At 37.8% G+C, this 26,404-nt stretch overlaps 1 protein-coding gene across 4 annotated transcripts in view; it reads right to left on the bottom strand.

Moving 5' to 3' along the window:
• The window catches only part of MYO16 (myosin XVI), a 598,386-nt gene that overhangs the window by 10,209 nt on the left and 561,773 nt on the right, over nt 1-26,404 (bottom strand). For all 4 annotated transcript variants that reach the window (XM_023621818.2, XM_023621819.2, XM_023621821.2 and 1 more), the window contains exon 34: nt 17,176-17,261. In XM_023621818.2, coding sequence (XP_023477586.1) covers nt 17,176-17,261 — 86 coding nt within the window. The remainder of the gene's footprint in view (nt 1-17,175; nt 17,262-26,404) is intronic.

Genomic DNA, 26,404 nt, shown 5'->3' with positions numbered 1-26,404 from the left:
TGAGTGGGGCCATTGAAAGAGAGTGGGACAGTCACCATAAACTTGGGGATGGCCAAAGAATGCAATGCCTTAGGTGATCAAATGAACTCATGTTATGGCGCCCATGTTTGTGTCCCCCCCAAATTCACATGTTGGAATCCTAACACCCAATGTGGTGTTATTTGCAGCTGGGGCCTTTGGGAGATGATTAGGCCATGGGGGTGGAGCCCTCATGAATGGGATTAGTGCCCTTATAAAGGAGACCCCCGAGGGCTCTCTCCCTCCTTCCTCCATGTGAAGTCCTAAGAAGAGGTCTGTGACCTGGAAGAGAGCTCTCATCTGACCATGCTGGCATCCTGAGCTCAGACTTTCAGCCTCCAGAACTGTGAGAAATAAACTTCTGTTGTTTATAAGCCATCCAGTCTGTGGCATTTTGTTACAATAGCCAAATGGACTAAGACATCCTATGCCCAGAATTATTATTTTGGAAGGCATGGCACAAAATGGCACTATCCTATAACAGATGCAGAGCCCAGGCTTATGGCAAAGGGCACAAGTTACCTGTCAGCTCGAGTGTCTTTGAAAACAATCTGGTTTAGTGGAAGATCGAATAATATACTTGGAAATTATTCCGTGACTTTTATTTTTAAATTTGGCATTCGGAAGAGATCTGAAAGCTTCAGAGCTTAGGGTATGAAAAAGCAGAGTCACAGTTTGCAGGACGCTGGGACGACCTGACCCTTCAAAGAAACTGACAAATGAGTCCACTCCATAATCAGGCGAGGCCTGGTAGTATTCCTCGAGCTGCCCCCATGTGGGCTGCACTGAAGGGGAGATGAGCATTTTTAATTTAAAACTTCTTGTCAGTCTAGAACACCGAAAACCTGGCCTCGGTTGCACCTATTGCCCCCACGTTCTCTTTTCTGCTTTTAAAGAAGTCTAAGGGGAGGGAGAAGCTAAGCCATGTACACTCAATAGATACGCATGCCTCTGCACACCGCGCTCAAGCTCCCAGCACGTGTGGGAAGATATATAAATGATTGTGGTCCAAGTTCATTTCCCTGTGGGCTGGGATACTCATCCTTGAACAAAATCCCTGCCTTTCAGCAGGTTTGTAACGAGAAGATTCCTTCATGGCAACAGTAATCCTTAGAAAATAGCGCTACTTAAGACACTGGAGATTACTCCCTAGACAACTCAGTATGAGGGTTAAAAAAATGGTTAATTCTGTTATTGAGAAAATCTTGCTGATTTGATATGTACAAGGTCAATACATGAATCAAGTTTCCATTTCCCCACCCGGGTTTGCAGAGTATTTTGTGTCCTCTAACGTCCAGGAGGTATCAATTACGTATGAAGACAGGGTCTGATAATGGCATGTAAAGACTGAGCTCATGCAAGCTCTACATATAAAGGGGGACATTTATAATTAGTTTGCTTACTTTCAGGGGTTAAAAACCACTAAATCTCTCACAGCCTGGAGAGAAATATAACATGATGTAAAGGCTTAATGAGGTTTATTACTTATGTATCTATTCACTAATTTTCAATAGTTTCCTATTGTGTCATTAACAGAGTTCTACAAGAAGAACTAATTAAAAAATGAGATATAAATTTTCTTCACTTCCTGTGGATATGCATTTCTATGAATAGTATTAATAAATGTAAATTAATAATCTGCAGCTGATTTTACCTTAAGTCTTTCCCTTCTAGGATAAAAATAGCCTTCGTTAAATAATTCACATGTAAAATCATGTTGCCGTTCATTTGTCACAGAATTGATTTTTCTATTGACTATTCACCCAAAGGTGAAAAGAGCCATTTACTGACATTTATGGAAATTAAAAGAAAGAAGTGTCTTGGCTGACTGCATAGTGAATATTAGTGTTTCAAATGCAAATCTCATTTCCACTCAATGCTAACAAGATGTTGAAGGAAAAAACGAAATTTGAAAATCACAGTTTGTAAATCCAGAGTCTACCTAAATAGATTCTAAAGATGTGGCACAAAATAAAATGTGGTTCAAAAAAGTCTTTGATTAATGGGTTGTATATTTTCATACTTCTGAAAAAAAAATCAAGAAAATGATCTGAAAACGAAAACAGCTTTTCTGGTTTAGGCAGAAAAGACTTGATCCTCCCTAATTCAGAGATAGTCCTTTACACAGCAATCCAGCTAAGCTCATTCTTGCCATTCTGTTTCCTGTGTTGCCAAAGGGTTAAATAAAGGGAAAAGCATCCCTTCAAAGGCAATTACAAGTTCTGTTGGAAACAAGAGTGAGTGAGGGGAGAGAGGATTTTAATTTACCTTATCTGTACACTTTGATTTCTTTAAAAAATTAACTGCTCTCTACTTTTTTAATAAGTAATATTATACTGGAAAACATTTAATATAATTTAAATGGACATTTATTTGCATTTTGCAGCTGATTTTAAGTTCACAGCTATGAATAAAAATAGACTCTGACAAGTGAATGTATGTTTCTTCCTATTAATGGAAAGTTATAAAATAGAAATTTACGATTGTATTGCACTTCATGCAATATAATTACTTTGTGACATTTTAGTATATGGATTTTGTATGAGCTCTGGTCTTTGCTTCAATTCACTTAAGAAACATGCCAGTATCAGTATAAGAGACTAGCAGATTGTAATTGATAACACATATTTAGAGTATGTTTATAGTAATGACATATAGTAATAGGAATATATGGAAAAACATAAATCTATTATATTGGAAACATAGAAAGTAAGAATAATTCCTTTTAAAATATTTTTCTTGGGATTATATGGGAGACTTGCTGCAAATAGCAGGAGGTATGATTGAGGATATTTAATCTACTAGATTTTACCCCTCCAAAGAATAAATCTGTTCATCTAATTTGCTTATTCCAAAATCTTCAATGCCACCGCCTTGCCCGAACCTAAAAAATTAAGTCCACGCCCCTTAGCATGTTACAGAAAGTCCTATATTTTCTGGCCACACGAACTCTTCCAGCTTCATCGTCATCCATTCTCATGCAGACTCTCTGTCAGTCCAATCAGATGGGCCCACAGCACACTCTGTAATTGTTTTTATTTTCTCTACAACAGTCCCAGTTTGTACGCCCAAGTATGGAACCATCTGGGGTTTCCAAGGCCCATTTCTAACATCATCTCCATGATATTGTTTTATATTCTTAAAGCATTTTCATATGTTCTTATCTAGTAGATTCTCATAACCATGTGAAACAGCAGGATCAGTATTATTAGCCTCATTTCATAGATGCTGAAATTCATCTTTAAAGCCCAAACTCACGTGGTTGCTAAGCGGTACAGTCAGAAGGCAAGTTCAAGTACATTGAGTTTAGTTGACCTTATTAGGTACTAATTACGTTTACCTTCCAAGAAGTTTTCCTTGTGTGCTAATCAATTAACTAATGTGCTTTAAATGATTATGAAATGGAAAGTGCTGTGATGAGCGCTACAGAACTTAGAATCACATGACATGACCTGCTCCTTCAACAGGCTTCCATTCAAAGGGAACAACAAGACATAAAAGCATAAAGAGTTAGATGAACAAAGAAGCTTAAACAGGACAGGACCCAAAAGGTCACGAGGCAGCACAGCATTAATTGACTAATGAGTTATATATGTAATTACTGTTGTTGGAACACAGAGAAAATAAGACTGAGTTCCAAACAACATGGCCAAGGAATTCATATTGGCTGTGGGGTTTGTTCTGGATTAAAAGGATGAGTAGGACAAAAGAGAAGAAAGGATATTTGGTTTGAGTAGTATAAGGAACGGTGTTCATACTTTGGTTCACATCTACATTTACAATTACAAACGACACAAGAGAGAGAAAAGCACTGTGCCATGTGGCTAGGACTTGAAGGGGCAATAGAGCTGTGACTAAGTCAGAAAGGAGGTAGGCACGGGTATGAAGGTGAAGGAAGCCAGGATGAAAACCGTGGTAGCAAAGTAGTCCACAGCCTTCAGAGGATGGAGGATCCAAGCTGAAGGACACTTCCCCTACTTGTTCAATTAGCCAGAGTCTTAATTTGCCTTGAGATGTAGGACACAGTTTACCTGCTAATTTATTAATTTCTCAAAATATTTTATCCAGAAATGACCACAACTTGTGTGTTATGGTGTTAAATAGAACTAAATAAGAATGAGGAAACTCATTTTATGAAACTGGATTCTAATAAAACTAGTAACTCAAATCCAGATAGATTTTAAAAATCAGTATGATCAGAAAGAGCTAGAGTTTAACAGCTCCTCTGGCCATGGAATTTACAGCAGGGGGGAAAGTATCTTCTTTGTCAGCAACCTTGACTCTCCCTCCAAAATTTAGTTACCAATTAGAGTCACTCACCTGAGAACTAGAGGTAAGAGAGGCAATTCTTTACAATCACTAAATGCACCAAAAAGGGCCTAAAAGTATTAAAACATTTCTCAGGGTGCCCAACTTGTTATAGGGGACTGACTTTGTCCCCGAGGAAAATTAAGTCCATTGGTTTTGAGGAATTTCTGAGAGACCAGTTGTTAAGAGTCACAAGCTTTGGTTTTATATAAATATGGCTTAGTGGCAGTACCATTGATCATTATTTTGTATTAGAATGTCTGATAAGCAATAGTCCAATAATTCTATCATTAGAAGATATGAACAAGCATGATTTTTGCTATTTTAAAAAATAAAGGTTGCTAAATAATGGAGGCTGAACTTAATTAAGTACTGTAAATAACAATGCTCAGCAGCAACATGTAAAATATTAAGCAAAATAAATAAAGAAGAGGTACTAGTTAGGATTATCCAAGATGCTATAGCAGACAAACCACAAATACCAGTGGCTTGACACAAAAGAAGTATATTGCTCACATTAAGGCCAAAATGGGTGTTTCTGATCAGTGGATGATCTTCCACATGTCATGAGCATATCTTGCACCTTCTTGGGTCTCAGATTATTCTGTGTCCAGCTTTTAGATGGGAATGTGCAGAGAAGATCAGGCAAAGGGAGGTTTGTAGGGCCCAAGCTTAGAAGTAGCTCACATCATTCTGGGTTCCTTTCCATTGGCTAGATCTCAGTCACATGACCACTCCTCGCCACAAAGGACGATGGGAAATGTAGTCTAGCTATGTGCTTAAGAAAAAGGAATGGATTTGGTGGGCACAGTGTCTGCCACTTGATCCTGGGGTCAATTAAGTGCCTTTAAGACATAGTCATGGCAAATCATGAGAGTACAAATGCTAGACAAAATAGCAAAGAGGAATGGACGTCAGGAAGGATTAGGAAGGAAAAGAGACAAGATTTTGCCAAAGTAGGCAACATATGAGAACAAATTTTTTTAATAAGACTTCTTTCCAAAAATAGATAATAAAAATCACCTGCAAGTGTATAAAATTAATTTAAATACACTTGGGCTTCAAAATCTAGGCTTTTTATATCACTGACTTCTTGACACTTCTTTCCAATATCATAGTTCATCTCTTTCAGAACCTATTTCTGACAGAGTCGGTAATACAAAATGACAGTTTCAAATACTAATGTAATCATAGAAATCAGAGACGAATCAGGCCTGGGAGGTCTGCTAAGGTCATAAAAGAAATTCTTCACCAATGCTAGCTGATTACATTTCGGCACAATAAAAACCTTTCTGTTCGTCTAGCCTGAATTTTGCTTTCAAAATTGTCAGGCCACATTAATGTCCAGAGCACATATGAACAGGTCAGGATATATGGGGCCCAGGTCCCTAGTGTCTCTCTTGCAATTCTCTGTTATCTTGAGCAGGAAAAAAGCTATTTGTCTCATATTTTCCACTTATAGAAAAGGCAAACATTTACCCTTTACTTAGATTCTGAGCTGATCAAAGCTTCCAAACCTGGTAAATGGTTTTGAAGAAAGATAATACAACAGTCATAATTGATATTATACATTCAGCTTCTGCTACAGTTCATAAAGTAAAAGTCTCCCTTTTCTAGAATTAACACTTATAACTAATGCTAATTTCAACTTCTCTTCATTTAAACACTAGTAATACACAGAGTTTCTCCACTCCAACAACACTGGCCATCTTGGAATTCAGGTGTGCTCCTGTCTCGGGCCTTTGCTGGTTCCCACCTGGGATGCTGTCCCCTGACGTCAACATGGCTACGTCCCTGATGTCCTTACTCTATCTCTGCTCAATGAGGCTTTCACTGACTGCCTGGTTCAAAACTGCAACCCAGTCCAACCTTCCTCCACATCAATCTTGTCACTACCAGTCCTGCTTATCCTACTTAATATTTTTTATATGACTTGCTTCTTCTTAGCATATTATACGTTTTACTTAAACATTGTTTATTGTTTGCTTTCTCATGCTAGAATTTAACTTCCACGAGGGCAAGGATGCTTGTTTTACAGACTATAGTGCCTAGACCTGTGTCGCACACAAGTAGTTCCTCAACAAATATCTGTTGAATGAATGAATGAACCTTGAAAATTCAATTTTATGCAATTCACTTTATTATAATTCAAAACACTATATTCATATTATTATATGCTTTGAGTTGTTTTACACATTATGCATAAAAACATGTATATAATTGCAGAGTTTGTATACTCTCTATGTATGTATGTATTGTGTACATGTATACAATCATGTAAATTGTCCTTTACGGGCAACATAAGGGATTGCCTAGAGTCATTTTCATTGTGTGTGACTTTCACATTACATGCCAACCTTAGAACTTAGTCATCATACAAAATGTAACTTTACTTATATTGGCAGCAATGCAACTGCCTGTGATCCTATTTACTAAGTTTATCGGTACATTTTTAACATGAGGGTGAGTTAAATTTTTTTTTTTTGCTTGAGGAAGATTAGCCCTGAGCTAACATCTGTGCCAGTCTTCCTCTACTTTGTATGTGGGTCACCACCACAGCATGGCTTGACGAGCGGCGTAGGTCCATGCCCAAGATCCAAAGCCACGAACCTGAGCCGCCAAAGCAGAGTGCACCAGACTTAACCACTACACCATGAGGCCAGCTCTTGAATTAAAATATTTGACAGAGTTAGGAAATATTTTATCAGTCTGCTCCTCTTAACTCATCTGAGGCTGCTACTGGTTGTCAATTACATTGAGCTGGCAATTTATTGAGTGCTTTGTGTTTGGAATATGAAAAAGATCAAAACGCATTCATTGCAGGCTCTTTACCCTCCAAAGTCTATCAGGGTGTAAACACACACACATGATTATAACACAACAACATAAGTTGCATAAAAGAGATAGGCATAAAGTTACAGGAACCAGTTTACAGAGGGCACTACTTTACTTGGAAGTGGGGCTCAAGGAAGGCCATGAAGAGGAAATTAATATTAAAGATGAGTCTGGAAGGCCAGAGAAAAATGTGAACAGTCCATCTCTGACAAGGTACTCAGCATTAGGAGGAAGCCAAAAGCATGGTCCTATGTTGTAAAAAGTGTGGAACAATTGTTCTGAGTACAGAAAAGTGTGAAATTACATTGCTAATTTACACTACTCTCAAAAATAAAGTTCAGGTAGCTTAAACTTCTAAATGTGAAAAACAACCTAAGCTTTAGAATAAAAAACAGGTAGCAAGATATCTTTATGGCAGCAGGGTAAGAGAGACTTTTATCTCTTTTTAATAACAGATTTTCTCAAATAGGGCAACAAAGGTACAATGCATAAAGATAAGGATCAATCAATTTCACCGTATTAACATTATAAATTTATGTGTGATAAATGCATAAGCTGTGCCAAGATGAAGTAAGCCCACTACAGCCCATTCTTCTCATTGATTAAAATCAAAAGTTTGTATCAAATATACAAACATCTATCTGAGGACTCAGAAAAGTAAACAAAAGGAAGTGAATTGTGGAGAGAATAAAAACTTGGAGAATGAAAGTAGAGTAAAGATGTTCTCAGATTAGAGAAAACTAAGAGAATTCATTGACCTGCTGTGAATGAGCTGCTAAAAGAAGTTCTTCAGGCTGAAGGCAATGGTACTAGAAGGAAACTCAGAACTTCAGGAATGAAGGAGAGCTGAAGAAATCTAAGTACTGGGATAACAAAAAGGATGATTTTTCTCCACCAAAGTTGTCTAAAACATGCATGACTGTTCAAGGTGAAAGCTACAACATTGCCTGGGAGAAGATATTCAATGTATGTAGACATAATAGATGTGACAAGTATGTAGATGTATGTAGATGCAACAGATGTGGCAACTATGTGGATGCATGTAGATGCAACAGATGTGACAACTACGTGGATGTATGTAGATGCAACAGATGTGACAACTATGTAGATGCATGTAGATGCAACAGATGTGACAACTACATAGATGCATGTAGATGCAACAGATGTGACAACTATATGGATGCATGTAGATGCAACAGATGTGACAACTATGTAGATGCATGTAGATGCAACAGATGTGACAACTATGTGGATGCATGTAGATGCAACAGATGTGACAACTATATGGATGCATGCAGATGCAACAGATGTGACAACTATGTAGATGTATTTAGATGCAACAGATGTGACAACTATGTGGATGTATGTAGATGCAACAGATGTGACAACTACGTGGATCTATGTAGATGCAATAGACGTGACAACTATAAAGTATGTAAGGTCAATAACAGAGGACACAAGAAGAATATGGTTGACCATAAATAGACTGAAAGGTAGGTGTGCATATGTTACAATTGCTAAATCAACCACCACAAAATAAGGCATATAAAGACATACAGCCAAAATACCAACAGATAAATTGAAGTGGAACACGAAAAAATATTCAAACAACCCACGAGAAAGCATCATGGTGAAAGAGAATCACAAAAGCAGTGGTAACAAACTAGAAAAAAAGAAAATGATAGACCTAAATCCAACCATATCAATAACTGTATCAAATGTAAATGGTCTGAACAAACCAATCAGAATACAAAGACTGTCAGATTTGGGTAAAATAAAGAAGACTCAGGCTGTCTACAAAAATCCCATGTTAATTATAGAGACAAATAGGTTAAAAGTAAAGGGATGGATTTCTTTGAACAGGAGGGGGTGAAAAACTTCTAAAAAGTTCTAGATTGCAGTGATAGTTGCACAACCATAAGAACTCACTAAGAATATGGAGTTACACACTTTAAAGGTGTGAATTGTGTCTTGTATGAATTATATCTTAATAAAGCTATTTAAAAAAAATTAAAATGATGGAAAAAAATGTACATTGTAGACAATGATCAAAAGAATGCTGGAGTAGCTATATTAATTTCAGACAAAGCAGACTTCAGAAAAAGGAATATCATCAAGGATAAAAAAAGAAAATTTCACAATGATAAATGGATCTACTTATCAAGAAGATGCAATATCTTAAAGGTCTATGTACCTGATAACAGAACTTCCAAGTACATGAAACAAAATCCAATAAAATTGAAAGGAAAAGTAGATAAAGTCGCAATTATAATTGGAGACTTTGGTGCTCTTCTCTCAATATTCAATAGAAAAAGTAGTCAGAAAATCAGCCAGGATACAGAAGAACTGAACAACACTATCAACCAACTTGACCCAAGAGACTTCCATGTCACTCAACCCAACAACAGCAGAATACACATTCTGTACAAGTGCATGCGGAAATTTCACCAAGATAGAACATATCCTGGCACATATATAACAAATCTTAATATGTTTACAAGAAGGGAAATCATACAAAGTATATTCTCAGATCATAATAGAATTAAACTAGAAATCAATATCAGAAACATACTCGAAAAATTCCAAAATATTTGGAAAGTAACAACATTGATCAAAGAGAAGGTCCTAAGAAAAGTTAGAAAGTATTTTGAATTGAATGAAAATGGAAGCAAAATATATCAAAATTTGTAGGATGCAGCTAATACAGATATAGATAGAAATTTATAGCATTAAATACTCATTAGAAAAACAGGAAGGTGTCAAATCAATGATCTATGCTTGCTATTTAAGAAACGAGCAAAAGAACAACTTAAACCCAAAGCAAGCAAAAGGAAGGAAATAATAAAACGTATGGAAATCAATGAAACAGAAAATTAATAGAGGAAATCAATAAAATCAAAGCTATTTTTAAAAAGTTCAATGAAGTCAATAAACTTCTAGCTAGACTGATTTAAAAGACACCATAAGCAAAGTGTTTGCCATGTATGCAACCAGAAGGAATATTACCTAGAACATGTAAAAAATTCCTACAAATCATCAATAAAGTCTCGCAAACTAGCCAGGAAATAGTAAAAGGATGTACTGGACTACCAGGTCTGAGTCCATAGGAAAGCAGTCCATACACCAGGGAAATGTTAACCAAAACCACCATAAGATCCATCTTACACTTATCACATTGGTAAAAAAATAAAATGACTCATTAAACCAAGTGTCTACCAGAAAAAAATGGGAAACATTCCCTTCTAGAGGTGTATAAATTGATTCAACCATTTTGGGGAGTAATTTGGCAAAGACTGCTGTGGTAGGAAATGGTGCATACCCGGAAACTCAGCACTTCCATTTCCAGGGGAAGCCTCTGGCCATTTTTTTTCTAATTACGAGTTGGAGGCTTGTTGAGTGATTTCATTGTAGCGTTCTTTGTAACAGTGATGACTTGGAAAGCTGATTTTGATAGTCTTCCACCCCACTTTGGCAAACTGTAAACATGTTTTTCTTAAGAGATGTCATGAACATATTTATGTAAAACTTATTTCTGAGAAAAGTTTTAATGCAGGAAGCGGGGCCAGCCCTGTGGCTGAGTGGTTAAGTTCGGTGGTCCAGGGTATCGCTGGTTCGGATCCAAGGCACGGACCTAGCACTGCTCATCAAGTCATGCTGGGCGGCATCCCACATAGCAGAACTAGAAGGACCTACAACTAGAATATACAACATGTATTGGGGGGCTTTGGGGAGAAGAAGGGAAAATAAAACACAAAAAAAGAAGATTGGCAACAGACGTTAGCTCAGGTGCCAATCTTTAAAAAAAAGAAAAAAAAACTGGGGGAAGCATGAATAATATAATTTTGTGTGTGTGTGTGAGTTGAAAGAGAGCTTACAGAGGCACCAGAAGCATCTGTGCTCATGCCCTGGTTGTTGGAATCTCTGGCCCTCTTGTTCAAGTTTGAGCATGAATGCCATACTGTCACTGAGCACTCAGCGTCACCCCCGCATCTCTCATGGAGACAGCTGGGTTAGGTTTTCTGTGGACCATGGGAGACCACTCCAATCGCCTCGCACAGATCTAGAGGAAGACAATCCGGCTGCCAGAGGCGCCGCTGCCCTCTGGGCCCAGAGACAGCAGAGTGTGGTGGTATCTGCCCTTCTGGGTGAGGTGGTGAGTCCCTATCGCCCTTCCTCTTCCAATCAGCTTGCTCCCTGCTGAGTGTGCTGCAGGAACACGAATGACTTGCCTCAGTGCTGGCCTGTCACCCGTAATCTCCTTTCTTACTGCGCCCGTGGACATCTTGACCTTCAGGCTTTTACATTTCACCTTGAGCTAGTACTCAACGTAAAACAACCAATGAGACTGAGATGTATCAAAGTGGAAAAAAAGAATCCCACTTCAACAACAACAAGAAAACAATTTGCAGAACAATCTGTATGGAGTGATACATTTACTATGTTGTAAAAGTATGCAAAGTATCGGTTATTTATGGACACTATATAATTTAAGAGCACAGCTGTACTCAGTCAAAGAGCAAAGTGGACAGAGGGTTATGCACTAATTCCAGGATGAGGTTTACCTTGCACGGCAGGCAGGGATGGGAGCAAAAATGGGAATATGTATTTCTCTAAAAATATGGCGCCAGAGTCAATATGGTAAAATGTTAAGATTCATTGAAGTTGGGTGTTTTATGAATCACTGTGTTTTTTCCTCTAAGTTTCCTCTAATATTCCATAACAAAATATTTTTGAAAATCACATACATGACATACTTTATCAAAATCCCAGATAAGTGTTGGGTCCTGCTGATTCAATCTAATCACCAACACATTTTAGGTAGCATCTACTATGTTTGAATCAGAATTGATGTTCAGAATATTGACCTTGAAAAAAAATAATACTACGATAATAATAGTAAGCATTTTTTGAGCACTTGTAATATTGCAGGCAGCACGCTTGATGGGTCACATTTATTTTCTTTAATCAATCTGAAAAATAATTACTACTTTGTGTACCCACGGGTTAAACAACAGATATGGGATTCAAACCTAGTTCTTTTATTTTTTCTTTTCTTTAATTTTAAAACTTAAAATGCATTAATTCATACTGAAATTCTTGAGTTAACCAGAATTTCTACTTCACCCCATTTTCCCACTTGCATTGCCTGTGTGAGCATGCTGGCTAACGTCAACTTCCCGCCTGGAGGGGAGCACATGGTTACCACAGGACCTTTTTTCCTCTTCGAAAACATAGCCACAATTCTGATTTCTCCTTATTCTAATATTTCTTGAAACTGAATTCTTCACTAGAAAAACACTATGTATTTGAATACATTTAGAATATACATATGGTGCAATTTTGAGAAGGAAAAAATACGAAATATAGGATTTGTTTTTGTTTTTCTATTTTGCAAGTTTCTATATATCAATACAGGCTATGTCCCTTTTCTGTTGAAAATGCTGCCAGTTAACTCACACCATCAAATTAATTTACTGCCTTCATTTCTTGCACATAATATGGGAGTCACGAGTGGTGCATACTGCTTTCCTGCACCCTCAGCTGTGTGAAAGAGCTCTCTGTGCTGGATCTCCTTCTGTTGGTAGCCTACAAATGAAATATACATATATTTTCTTTTGAAAAGGTTATCTAGTTTGTATTTTCTACCACATGCTTTAGAATTATCCCTTAATGATTAAACTAAATGTGTCTACCTTTCGTTATTTTATCTGACACACTGTTTCTATTCCATGCCACAATATATTTCAAGCAGTCCATGTGACAAATAAAATGAGTATAGAAAGAAGGGACTTGGTTTATTCAGTTTCCTGCAACTCTTCAGTTTGTTGATATGTGACACTACAAACAGGTTTTTTTGAGTTCAGTAAAACAAACCACATAACAATTTGTTTCTTGATGTGGCTCAATTGCATATTGATTGGGTTATGGCTTTCATTGATGGTGTGTCGGGAGTGGACTAGAAATTTATTAAACTCTTGGGTGCCGTATTACCACTATTTTATCAGAGACCATCAATGATTTCTTACAACAAATATTTGAATATGACAGATAATAATAACTTTTTATGTACTTTAAAAAAACAATAATATAAAAAGAAGTTTGCAAGAAATATGACAAATGCCCACAATAAAAATCGAAGATCATAAACAACAATATTATTGTGGAGAATAGACAGCTGAGAGGAATAAAATGGCATGAAGTGGAAGTTGGTAAAGCTAAAGTGAGAATGTAAATACAAATAAACTATGCTCAAATGCAAAGAAAACATATCATTTTTCAATGTCAAGAGTAGACCCCTAAACAGATGTGTAACTAGCAATTTTATGCCGAGGGCAAGCACTAAACACTCTATTTTATCCATCCCCTTCTGGTACCCTCCTGCCTTCAGGACCCCCTTCCTGCTCTGTTCATGTTTTTGCTCTATTTATAATCCGTGGGCTTCCTGTGTCAGGTTACCTGGCCTTTGGAGTCAGCAGAGGATCGTAATTACAGCAAAAACGCTAAGAAGTCATTCTGGGTTAGAAGATGTTCTCAGGATTTCCCTCACAGCAGGGTCTTTTACCACTGAGTTACTTCTAAGGGATCTCATCATGTCAAAGGATCAAAATCAAAATTATTTTACATCTCACAAAGTGGCAAGTAGATAAATGGCATATTATTTTTATAAATGCTGTCTAATTCCAAAACCAATCTGACATGACTTCTTTAATCTAAGAAATTCCAGATTTGAGATCTGGGAAGTGTCACAAAGCCCCCCTCCAGGGCCAGTGTGTGGAATTCCATGATGTCACACACTCACTGCTGGTTTTATTCATGCCTGAGGGCTGCAGAAGGTCATGAATATTTGATCTTGGTTCACACCATGGACCTACCGGAGCCTTTTATCTAAGGAGCATAAATGAACACAGCCACATATGCGATATGGCTAGAGTCTCAGCTGTCACTATTTTCAAATATTTTAAGTGACATTAATTTTTACTACTTTTATGCAAAGTCATTATATTTTGAAAATTAAAAAACTATGATGGAATGGAACATAAACCACATTTTCTATATTCTGTACTTTGAGGAAAGAAACAACCACTATTTATTGAAGCGCTACCCCTATTAGAAAATGCTTTACTTCTATATTAAGAATAGTTTGTGCACTTTATATAAAAAGCACTTGTTTGGATATAAAGTGAATTTTATGGATGATAGCAGTAAAATCAGATTAGTGTGTCAGTCAAAATTCATATTTGCAAGTAACGGAAACTTACTCTGAACATCTGAACAGGTAGAAACTTTGTTAGAAGGCAAAAGAAAGACAGGAAGTTAGAAGGAAAGATTTGACAGGGGAAGGGGCCTGGCTCTGTGGCTGAGTGGTTAAGTTCACGTGCTCCGCTGCAGGCGGCCCAGTGTTTTGTTGGTTCGAATCCTGGGCACGGACATGGCACTGCTCATCAAACCACGCTGAGGCAGCGTCCCACATGCCACAACTAGAAGGACCCACAGCGAAGAATATACAACTATGTACTGGGGGGCTTTGGGGAGAAAAAGGAAAAAATAAAATCTTTAAAAAAAAAAAAAAAAAGATTTGGCAGGGGAGGAACCAAAGAGGATGCAGTGGCTGGCAGTAGACATTTGCTGGCTAACATCTACTGCAGCTGGAGGAGCCACCACTGCCAGATGTCATCCCTATGGTGACATCTATTCTTCTCGTACCTTCCATTACATGTCTCTCACTCCATCATCCCTGGTTGATAGATTGAGCCCACCTCACAAACATCTGTCTACCTCTCAAAGGAGAGGGGGGAAGGGGAAGTCTCTCCTGTCTTATTTTCATTGTGGTAGGTGAGAAACTTAAAACTGTGGCTGGCAGCTAAAAATCCAAATCATAAACGTTCACCCACGGCTACTTAGATTTTTGTCTTGGCCAAAAATTCTTCACATTTTATGAAAAAGTTGGATGACTCCTGCATTCCTTTTAATGAGTTCTGGTAAGTTCATTTTCAGAAACAGGACATATGATCTTGACATCCCTTCAAACAGTGGACTCTGAATTTTCCCTATGATCCTCAGCAAATTACTAAATCTATTTCCTGTTTTCTCTATCTACAATAATGCCCATTCATCTTATCTTCCTTAAAGGGATTTCATTAAAATCACTGATGATACTAGTTAAAATATAGACATCTTCAGAGAGGGACTCAATTTTTAGTTAACATTTAGTTTTACTGCTACATGCCCAATCAGTCCAGGAGTGACTTTAGAGATTCTCTATTTAATTGCATTAGTAGAAAATCTAAAATGCAACATGCCTGTATGTGTGCATATTTTCTCTATAAATGTCATACAAGAAGCATTTATGCTGAAAGACATGTGGACATCAAATGAAGAGTTTCACAAACTCTCTTATAGTGTCTCAACAGCAAGGAATGTGTCGTACTATGAGAATGCCCACACTTCTTCATGGAAGAAAATGAGTCTGGACTTCCATTTCCTTGAAAAACTGCACTGTGAGACAATAGGAGGCAGAGATGGTTTGCACTTGAAAACAGCCCCCATTGAAAATGGGGAATGGAAAATTATTCCTGATGACCTTTCCCATCCCTCTTTGCTTCTTAGCCAAATCTATGAAAGATTAGAGGACAAGTTACAGAGATCCCTATTTTATGCATCTTCTTTCAAAATTAACCCTCTTCTCTATGAACCACATTGTAGTGGAAGCTCTGGAAAGGATGTCAGATGGCCTATCACCGTGCTATCGTTAGAAGGTACAGGAGTCAACCCGATAATAAAAATCAAACCAGTGTTCATTACAAGTAGGTTCCCCTGTGAATTATCTTAGATAAAGCGTCTGTAATGCTTACAAGGTAAGGTAAATGCATCTCTAAGGAACAGAGGGGAGATGAGGACAATCTATTATTGCAACCAATCAGCATTTTCTTTCTATTTCAGGGCCTATATATCAGTGTAAGTGATTTCAGCAGATTGCCTCCCATAAAATTTAGTTTTAAGATTAAAATTATTGATTTTTCTCACTACTTCATCAGTGTTATTTAGAAAAATCTCAGCTGATAATGTGGCTGAGCCTACATAGTGCCAAATATTCAGATGAAAGCTGGTCATCAGCTGGATAGTTGATTTCATGGAAACATCTGGACACTTGACATAATGAAAGTTGTACCATGACTTCATACAACATAAGAATCCCATTGGTATACTTTGAATATATTGATAATAAAGTCTTTGATGTATTGCTGTTGTGCCCCATCTTGAATGCAAATTCAAATCTTTTTGAAGACAATTATTGAAAATAGTATTTTAAAATTCAACACAAAATGAACACTAAATTATATAATATAAATCTTTTTTCTTTCTAAAAACACTACTGTTTATTTTTTTCTTGAAGTGATAATCTTCTTTATTTTGGCGAACTTTTTAAGGCCAAACACAGTAAGCATATACTCGAACTCACTGAAACACATGGAAACAGTTTTGTGAAGTCATCTCCTTTTGATTTTACAGTGCTCTGATCATACGTTATATTTTAAATGAACCTGGATTACATGGAATTTGGAGGCAGTAACTAAGATATAAAGGGCTGTCATAAAACCACAGGTGCTTCAAGTATTTTGCTTCCATGTTATTGTCACTTAAAGTCCTCTCAGCTTAGCTGAGGTCATAGCGGAAAACATTAACGCCATTCAGTAGATTTAACCTCATCTCCACCTGACAGTGTTTTAAAACACCACATCATAAATTATGTCTACAATATTTCATTTAAAGCCATTTATTAATTTTTACTTATTTTGGACATTCCTCTTTTTTTTTAAACCAGCAGAAAACTGAAGTCAGCTGAGTAGAAGAGAGTTAAGCATGTCGAGTTGGAGAAACTGAAGGCAGAGATGAGAATGCCTGCCTTCTCTAGCCCAGTAAGAAAGGACGTTCTTGCCCATACTCAAATGCATCTCTTATTGTAATTTAATTTCAGTTATTATTGTGAACTTGTGAATATCTAGGTATCATTACCTGAGTGGTGTGACTCTGTCTCTGAAATGACGAGGTCGCTGTGCCACTCACAGACAACCTGGAGAATCCATCCTCTTCAGGCAAACCTATTGAAGTCAACACAAAGTAGCAGTTAAGTTGTGGGTCCTTTCCCTGAGTAAAATAAGCTGTGTACTTATTGTAATAAACTAAAACTGTTGCACTTCACGGACTGAAATGATTGCCAATAAACACAAGCTGAATAATACATTTTCCAAGGCAATAAGGGACGGCACAGTATTGCTGCAGTTCCATTTAACAAAAGAAGAAATATACTGGCAAAAGAGATAAAACGATGGTGAAGAAATATGTCACAACAGCACAAAAGTGAGCAAAGATGTACTAGAGGGGAGAAGGGAAACTTTTCTAGAAACTGAAAATTGTTTAATGAAGCACCAATGTGGGAAAGAGAAGCATGTGGACAAAAGAGAATAAATGGTTTCCTTGGGTGGCTATGAAGACAGAGTTTGTATTTCACTTGTGGGATAGCAGGAAGGCAAAGAAGGGATGAGAGGACAGATAAGACATAAGCAAGTATACGTGTCAGATGAATTCTGTTGACTGTAATTCATTTCACACACAAAGGGAGGGAAGAGATTGGGTGGAATTCTACGAAGAAAAGCATGGGGTAGCTTTACTTTCACAACAGACCAATTCATAACAAACTATATAGGATAAATGATGGGTTTGAGGAAATTTACATACCCCCTAAATAATATAGAAGCACTTATGAGGCACCAAAGGATTTTATTAACCATCCCTCATTGCAGAAGCTGGGTTTCTCAATCTCAGCACTGCTGACATTTTGGGCTCTATAATCCTTGGCTGTGGGCTGTCCTGTGCATGAAGGATGTTGAGCAGCATCCCTGCTCTCCACTCTAGACACAAGGAGCACCCCTCCTCCTCCAGTTAAACAACCGAAAATGTCCCCAGACGCTGCTTAATATCCCCTGGGAAGCAAAAATCACCCCTGGTTGAGAACCATTGGGAGAGAGGGATCAAGTACCATCACAAGAGACTTATTAATAAAAATGAAGAGATAAAAATATCGTTACCCAATGGAATGAGTTCAACTCAGAGAAGTTCCAATTCTGAAGTGATTGCTACTCTCATCTGAAATCATAATTAGCCAACATGGCGTCACTGATTAAACATATACATGATTTCTAAACTAAAAATCATTAGAAATCATGGCACACTTTTCCAATTACAAGAGAGAGTGAGCTCCTCAGGGAAGTTCACAAAATCCTTCAAAACATAACAAGGCCTCCTAATTTATCTTCCTGTTAGATATACAAATGCCTTGGTATGGAGAGGCCAGCGTCATTGAGACTGGGCAGACTAGGGCCAGCATCTGGAAACTGACACGTCTACAGGTGGGGATCATGTGCTGGAGAACTGGTCCCTGCCATAAGCCATAGCAACATCTAAAGTTGGCTAGGGGCATATTGTATTACAGACTGTGGAAGCAGGTGCATGAAAGGTTCCAATCAAACAGTTAGTGTTACAGAGATCCAGGATCTAAACAGTGCAAGGGAGCATGGGAATCTAAGAGCCGGCATGAGGTGGAATTCCAGGCAACTAGATCAGCAGATAATAAAATGTGTATCTGGATAGCAGGGCATGGCAAAGGGTTTGGGATTCACATGGAGGGGTGTCAAAGGTGTAGGAGGGACAAAGAGATGATTGACAAGCAAGAAAAATGCCCACTTCCAGAGAATCTGGCTCTCTGGATGTCTTACGGAGACCAGGAATCTGAGGAAGGGGAAGAAAATTGTGATCCATTGTCAAAACTAAATTAAAAATTAAAAGTTTGCCCTCCAAATCAAAACCAAAACTTCATTTAGTGAAGATACACACTCAGAGCCCCATCAATAGCATAATGTGCTTCATACAGTGTCAATTAAATAAGCTGAGACACGAGATACGCAGAAGAATAAATAAAAGTCTCTACTCTCGAGGAGCTCGAATTTAATGGGAATGACACTTAACCAGAACACACAACAGAATGACTTGAGGGAGTACAGGTAACACTGAGCAGGATCTTAGAGAATGGAGGGATTAATTCTGATTGAAGGGATTTGAGGAAATGAGATGGTGGAAGTGCCAAAGGATCTGGGTCTCCCAGGATGAGAAGGACTTTGAAAGGTGAACAGGGTTGGGAAGGCCAGCCTGGGTGAGAAAACAAATAAGATATGGCAATGATCCGAGATTGCTCCTCATCCAGGGGAGTGGCCTGTAGGAGGGTATGGCCAGAGGCAGCCTGAGGAGGTGTTGGAAGGTAAAGCAGGCCAGGTGTTACAGCACTTTCCATAACATTTCACAGCAATTTGACAGTATTCTGTAGGCAGTCAGTAGCTCTGTAGATTTCTGAGAAGGGATGTGACACCATCTTACCCACGGGGTGAGTTAAAAGGCATTTCTTACCTGTTGACTAAAGAAATCATTGACCCCAGAACCTGTGGCAGGGTCAACAGAACTAGAAGGAGTGAAGTAACAGCAGGAGGCACAGAAATGCTAAGGAGGTCAGAGGGCAAGATTTTTTTTTTACCAACAAAATATTTTATTTTGCTGCCATATTGCAAATAGTATTTTTTTAAGGCAAATGGTCTAAAAATGACACCAAAGGCACAAACTGTAAAGGAAAAAAAAAGGAGGAATGCTTCTTTATGAACATTAAAAAAATGTTAAAAATATCATAAAAATAAAATGCAAATTAGAAAAAGAACAATATAGAACATTTAAACACACTGAGTAAAAGGTTTTATTATTTTTGAAACATCCTACAAATCAAAATAAAAGACTTACCCTCAGATTTTAAAACATGGGCAAAGGATACTTACAGAAAATCAGAGAATACAAACGACCACTAAATAATAAACATGTTCATTTTCATTGTGTTCAGAAAAATGCACATAAGACTATGACTTACCCATTTTATCTATCAAGATAAGAAATATTTCAAAACTTTTTATTTCGGAAATGCCACACACATATAAAAGTAAAGAGACTGTGTAGTGAAACTCCATATACCCAGCAGCAGGTGTTGGGGTTTTCATTATTCCAATCTTGTTTTGTCTATTTCTCATTATCTTTAAAAAAAAAATCATGTAATTTCACCCACAAATTCTTGAGCATGTGTCTTTCATGCAGCTAAGGGATTTCCTCCTGCTGCTAAGAGGAACACTGTTCTGCAAAGGCCTCAGAAAAGCCCCAAGGTCTTGGGGTAGAGAATTCCTCTGTGGATTCCCACAGGGTTGAAGATTCCAGATGGATGTTGGGGAGACATTTAAGGTCAAGCTGGAGCGCCTTATTTGTTGACTTCCATTGGAAGGTAGGTTTCCAACACAGAAGGATTGCTTGCTCGCACGTATTTACGAACTTGCTCGAGTTTTCTCAGGGCCACAGCCTTCTCCCCAGCTGACTCTCAGGTGCTACTTCCCAGCTTATGCCGTCCTGTGTCCCTTCCTCAACATATTCTTTCTATGGCAGCAGCAGTGTGCCTCAAAGTGCTAAGCAGGTCCATTTGATAGGAAATCTTCCTTTGAAAAAAGCCACACTTGCCCAAATTATAGGAAGGGCTAAGGTCTTCTGAAACTATACCCAACCTACCTACCCCCAGACACCCGGCTCTTTTGCTCAAAGAAAACACGCCGAGGCTTGGGGGAAGGCATCCGCTACACGATGATCTGAGCCATGCAGTTGATACCGACACTCCACAGAACGTGCTGCTCTTCACTGCAGCTTGGCAGAGGGGAGTCAGGAAGCTGTCAACCTTGAGCGAAGGACCAGGCAAGGCAGAGGGGGGAGGCTCCGCACTCCCCTTGTGTAGTGGGTGCTGCTCAGAGCTTTAAATTAAACCTCCCCCAGGATGCTCAGGAGGAACGGCTTTAGGACGTTCTCCTCATCAGTCACGGTGTGGATCCAGCTCCCGCAGTTCCATGAGATTTATAAAGTGATTTTGAAAAGTAAGAGAGTCTGAGGTCATGAAGTCTACATGCAGAGCACAGTGGGCTTTTTAGGCTTCTAAGAAGAGAAAAGTGGGGCAGACTGTGGAAGGCGGTGTGACGGCATTTTCAGTGGTTAACCGGGTAGAATCTGCTCATCGAACTCCCTGCCATTTCATAGTGACCCAAATTTGTTTAATCAATAGCAATGAGGTTTGGATTCTCTTTTCATGTCCTCCCAGTTTACCAATTGCTCCCTAATCCTCAAATCCATTCCTCTCCTGGTTTCTAGGAAATTGGACATCCGTACCCTCCTATCTCTTTGACCACCTATTCTGTAGCTCCATGTCTGCCCTTCTCAAGGTATATATCTCAAAGTTTGGCACTCTACATGATTTTGTGGTCAGATTTTTTTCCCCCTCATTTATCTTTATACTTTTTTCTCTGATGCTATAAATGATCCCCATTTCTCCGGTTTCCTTGAAAATTCTGCCTCTTCTATTTTTCCATCCTGCAATCCTCGCCTAAACTCCAAAACTATAATTGTCACTTCTGTAACAATCATCTGTAGCCAGATGTCCTTCTCGGCTCTTGAACTCCAACTCCAACCCATGGAATTGACCTCCTCTTAGAGCTTCCTACTTCTGTTAAGAAGTGAATCATTCTCCCACCTTTAGTCTCAAGTTCTTGGAGTCATCTTTCAATCTCCTTTTCTTGCCTCTTATACCAATACACTCTTGCTGGGTGTACACAAAGGCTCAAGTGGAGGAACACAAAACTGGTACTCCCAACTTAAGTTTTTGTTCCATTGTTCACCCTGAATGATGCAATCAGGTAAATTTCTCCAAAATGGCAGATAGCGCCCCCTCCACATAAGGACAACCCTTTCAGAGACACTTTAAATTGGCATTCAATGCCCTGTACACTCAACACTTTCTTTCCTATCTTACTTACTTATCTATTCCATCAACGCAGCCCATTCACACCCCTGCCACAAAGACATGGTGGGGTAAATCTTCTTCAGTGAAAGGTGTTCCCTTCTTGTCTGAATCCTATATGTTTTAAAAATCCCAACCTTCACCATGAAGTGTCCTTAACTATCCCAGCCCACAGGAATCTCCTCTTCTATGTGGAGGCAATAGAAAATCATTATTTAGGTGGTTGATTTGACATTTGTCACTGGCTGCTCTATTCTGTGATCTCTCAAGATGAATTGTCAACATTCTATGTATTTTCTCTGTTCGCACAAGAAGCACACCTTGAGTTGCTTAGATTTCCTATTGCTCTCTATGCATTGCACATTGCCTGCATGCAATTGGTGTTTAATAAATGCTTTAACTGACTGATGTGCACCCGGCTTTCACTAGGCTTCCTCCTGCCATTCTGCCCTTTATATTATTTTGAATCCTCCAGCCTAAAGGTAAAACAGATCCTTCCCCTGAACTCAACCTGTATATCCTGAGTTCCATTCATCCCAGAAGCTCCAAATTGTAATGTCTGTCATTGCCCTGAATACCAGTGTAGACCATCAAAATGATATGCATGTTTGACTACACATGTGTGTATTTGGGTCTATGTGCAAATAAGTCAGAAGGCATCAATTTTAGCATATAACCTCTATGGTCTTGGAGAAATTAATTCACTGCCTTGCACTTCATCTACCTTATACATATCATTTTGGAGGGTGTTTTTTTATATAAATCCTCAGGGATCTTCTAGCTCTAAAATATCTAAGATTTTTATGAGAGTTGTGTATAGGTAATGTTTATTGGGCACTAGCTTTGTGCTAACCTCATCATACTAAGTCTTCATAATCCCATGAGGCAAGCCGTGGGATTTGATATCCCCATTTTTCAGATGAGGAAATTGAGAACCAGAAAGGTTAAGTAATTCGTTCATGGTCATGGGGTTAGTAAGCATCAGAGCTGGGGTGTGAACCCAGGCAAACAGGAGCAATGCAACAATGCTGGGAAACTTAAGTTGGGCGCACCAATTTTGTGTTCCTCCACCTGAGCCTTTGAAGGCTGTGTGCACCCAGCAAGAGTATTAGAGAATGTATTGGTATGAGACAAGAAAAAGGGAGTGAAAGATGACTCCAAGAACTTGAGACTAAGGATGGGAGAATACTACAGCCTTTACCAGAGAGAAGGAAACGCAGTCAGTATTTCAATCCAGCCATTTTCAACCCTGACTTCTCAATTACGGTGGAGGAAATTTAATTAAATGAAGCCCAAATTAGAAATTATTTAATATGACTTCAAAATATTTTTAACCAGAAGGAGGAGTGGGGCAGAGCTTTCCAAATGCCCGAGGAACTTGCTTTCTTTGCAAAGCTACATTCTGTTGCTCAAAATAGACAATTGCCCAATATTCCAAATTGTCTAGTGAGGGCTTCCTTTCTCTGGAAGGTAGCCTTTGAGTCAGACAATAGTGTAAATTCCAAAGAAACTAGACAATTCCCACAAACAAAGTGAAGTGGTAAAACATATACTTGAATATATTTCACGAGCTCCAACCAGAGGCTCCTTTGCCAATGGTCTGGATCCATCTTGAGGGGAGGGATGGCTGATGAAAGCCATTCTTTGATGTTCCCAGATTCATTGTGGTTTGGTGCTCCAACTGTGCTAAGTTCAATATGGTGCTGGAGTCTATGCAGACCTCCTGGTTGCAAATGGTCTCACCCAGTCCTTCCCTGTGAAAAGTCTTTTATCACCACAGATAATCCTTACTGTGCACTGACGATAAACATGATGCAGATAAAAAGTAACAATCTTCACAGAATGGTAAATGTAAAATCAAATATAATGACTGTATTCTTTAATTGCCATTTTTCCTGATGCCCAGCAATAAAACGTATATTCATTGAGAGGCAAGAAAGAAAATCATCGTGAACATAAAATGGCCTAGCTGGAATCTTTTATATCTGTATTTTCCCACAAAATAAACATCCTTATATTCACAATATTTTGTTTGATATAACTAAAATGTTCTCACACTAAAAACTGTTCTCTAATCTAATGATAAATAACCGCAAGCCCAAGGAATAATTAAGTATACAAAAAAAGATCTAAGTCTGTGTTCACATCAGCAAAAGGATGGCAATTAAAGTAAGTGATAGCTATAATTACCCACACATAACTATATTTCAGCAAATGAACAAACAGATAATTATTTCTGGGAAGCAGAGGTAGCATGCAGATACTGGCATTCCAGAGAGAAATCATTTCCTAGAAAATAACACTATTTCTGATTCAATTAGAACTTCAAGTTATTTTAAATATTTATTTCCATCTTCTGCCTTTATTTAGAAAGCACGTCGACTCCACGTTGTGAATTATGAATCAGGACTAATAACTGCTATAAGAATTTAATGATCAAGTATCTATCATATGCTGCACATGTGTAATACTTGTTCAGTTTTTATCACACTGACTCGGAGAAATTTCCTGACTCTGCCCCCTGCGTAGGACTCACTGGTTCATATGTAATAGGCAATATTGCTTCAATCTAAGAATCTAGGGAACTGTGCTGGATATTTTAATAATCATGGGAAGGCTTCAGGAACTCAGAAGTTCACAGTATTCACACAGAAGATCAAGATAAACATGTCAAGTTGCCTTGAAAGATTGAAATCCCAAATGAAATAATTTTCCTCTTATATGTGTAACTCGAGATTTTCAAGCAGTCTTCAATTAATGACAACACAGAACTAGCTTTATTTTAAAATCTGGTTCCTAAAAGCATTTAAGGGACAACGTATGTTGTAAGTCTGTATTCTGGGGTTTGAACGTATCTATTTGTCACATGTAGAAGTTTAGAAGCCCAGTATTCCTAGAGAAGTAATTTTATATTATTAATTTCAGGAGTGTAGTCCACAGAAATTTCCACTTTGGTCTAGAGGGTCTTTTGTTTGTTCTGTTGTTTTTTGGCTTTATTTTGACTTTAGAGTAAAACTAAATTTTGTTTTTGTTTTTCTTGTTTTTTTTAAGCACAGCTTTTTACTTTTTTTTTTTGAGGAAGATTAGCCCTGAGCTAACACCTGCCGCCAATCCTCCTCTTTTTGCTGACTCACAGTTTTTTGTATTAAGTTTGCTAGGACCATTCCCAAGCCATAGCTTTTGCCTTTTGACTCAAAACACAGAAAAATTAAATACTTTGGTGAAAGAAGTTTCTATCTTCTCTTTATGGTAAGATATACGTCATCCAAAGTGAGCTGTGAAGAATGACATGGAGCGAAATTTTAGCAAAAGTGATGGGTATATGGCCATTTTTCTAAAATATTTGTGTATTCAGATTTGATCATTCTAATATATTTTAAATTCTCTTTTTTGTTTGCTGTTTATCCTTAAATACCCTCAAATTACAATTGAAAAAGGAATGAATTATCTTCTTACTAGGTGTATGCAAGCTTTGTGAAATATTCCTCTGTTACGCATTTGATGACTATTATTGTTACCCAAGTTCCATTTTTATTATTTTAATATTCAGTTTGAATGTAAGAGCATACATTGTTTTTGCTATCTTTACCTCCTTGCAAGGGGTTATCATCAGAGATTTCAGAAAGCAATCATTTTTTAAAAAAGATTATCTCTATATTTCTATCTAAACACACATAAATCTGAACATTACACTGTAACATGGAAAGTTTTACAAAATGCCTATTTTAATCAAATTGGAGCAGTACATTATAAACATTCTGTTATTTGGAGGGTGGAAAGTTGGGAGATAATTTTAGTATCTAACACAAAGGGCTTTGTTATTTTAAATCACGATAGTCCTATATCATGGCATGCTATGCATTGGTTACAATTAATGGCTAGCTGTAAACAATGCAGATCTATATTTGTTGACATAGAAATAAATTACATGATATTCCCAAGGGGAAAAAAAGCAGGCTATTAAAACTATATGTATAGTATAACTCAAACTTCATGAAAATAAAACCAAGTATATTATATAAACATAATATTTACATGAAAAAAATAAGGTTCTACACAGTGGAATATTAGACATATCTAGGTAATAGAATTGACATTAGTTTTTATTCTTTCTTTATCGTTCCCTGTGTTTTCCAAATTGTCACATACAGCATGTGCAATTTATGCAGGTTATAAAAATTAAGCTGCATAAAATTATAAATGTCATATGAATAATAATATATTTTTTAAGAAAGCTGTTAAAGTCAGTGAAGAGAAAATGTTAAGAAAGGCTAATATTTTGGGATCCTGGGAGCCTATATCATTCTTTGCTGAACTTTTGTCTGT

The sequence above is a fragment of the Equus caballus genome, chromosome 17 (assembly GCF_041296265.1).
Source record: "Equus caballus isolate H_3958 breed thoroughbred chromosome 17, TB-T2T, whole genome shotgun sequence".
In the NCBI taxonomy this organism is placed as follows: Eukaryota; Metazoa; Chordata; class Mammalia; order Perissodactyla; family Equidae; genus Equus; species Equus caballus.
Note: the sequence above shows the minus strand (reverse complement) of the source record. Positions and strands in the feature narration are given on the sequence as shown.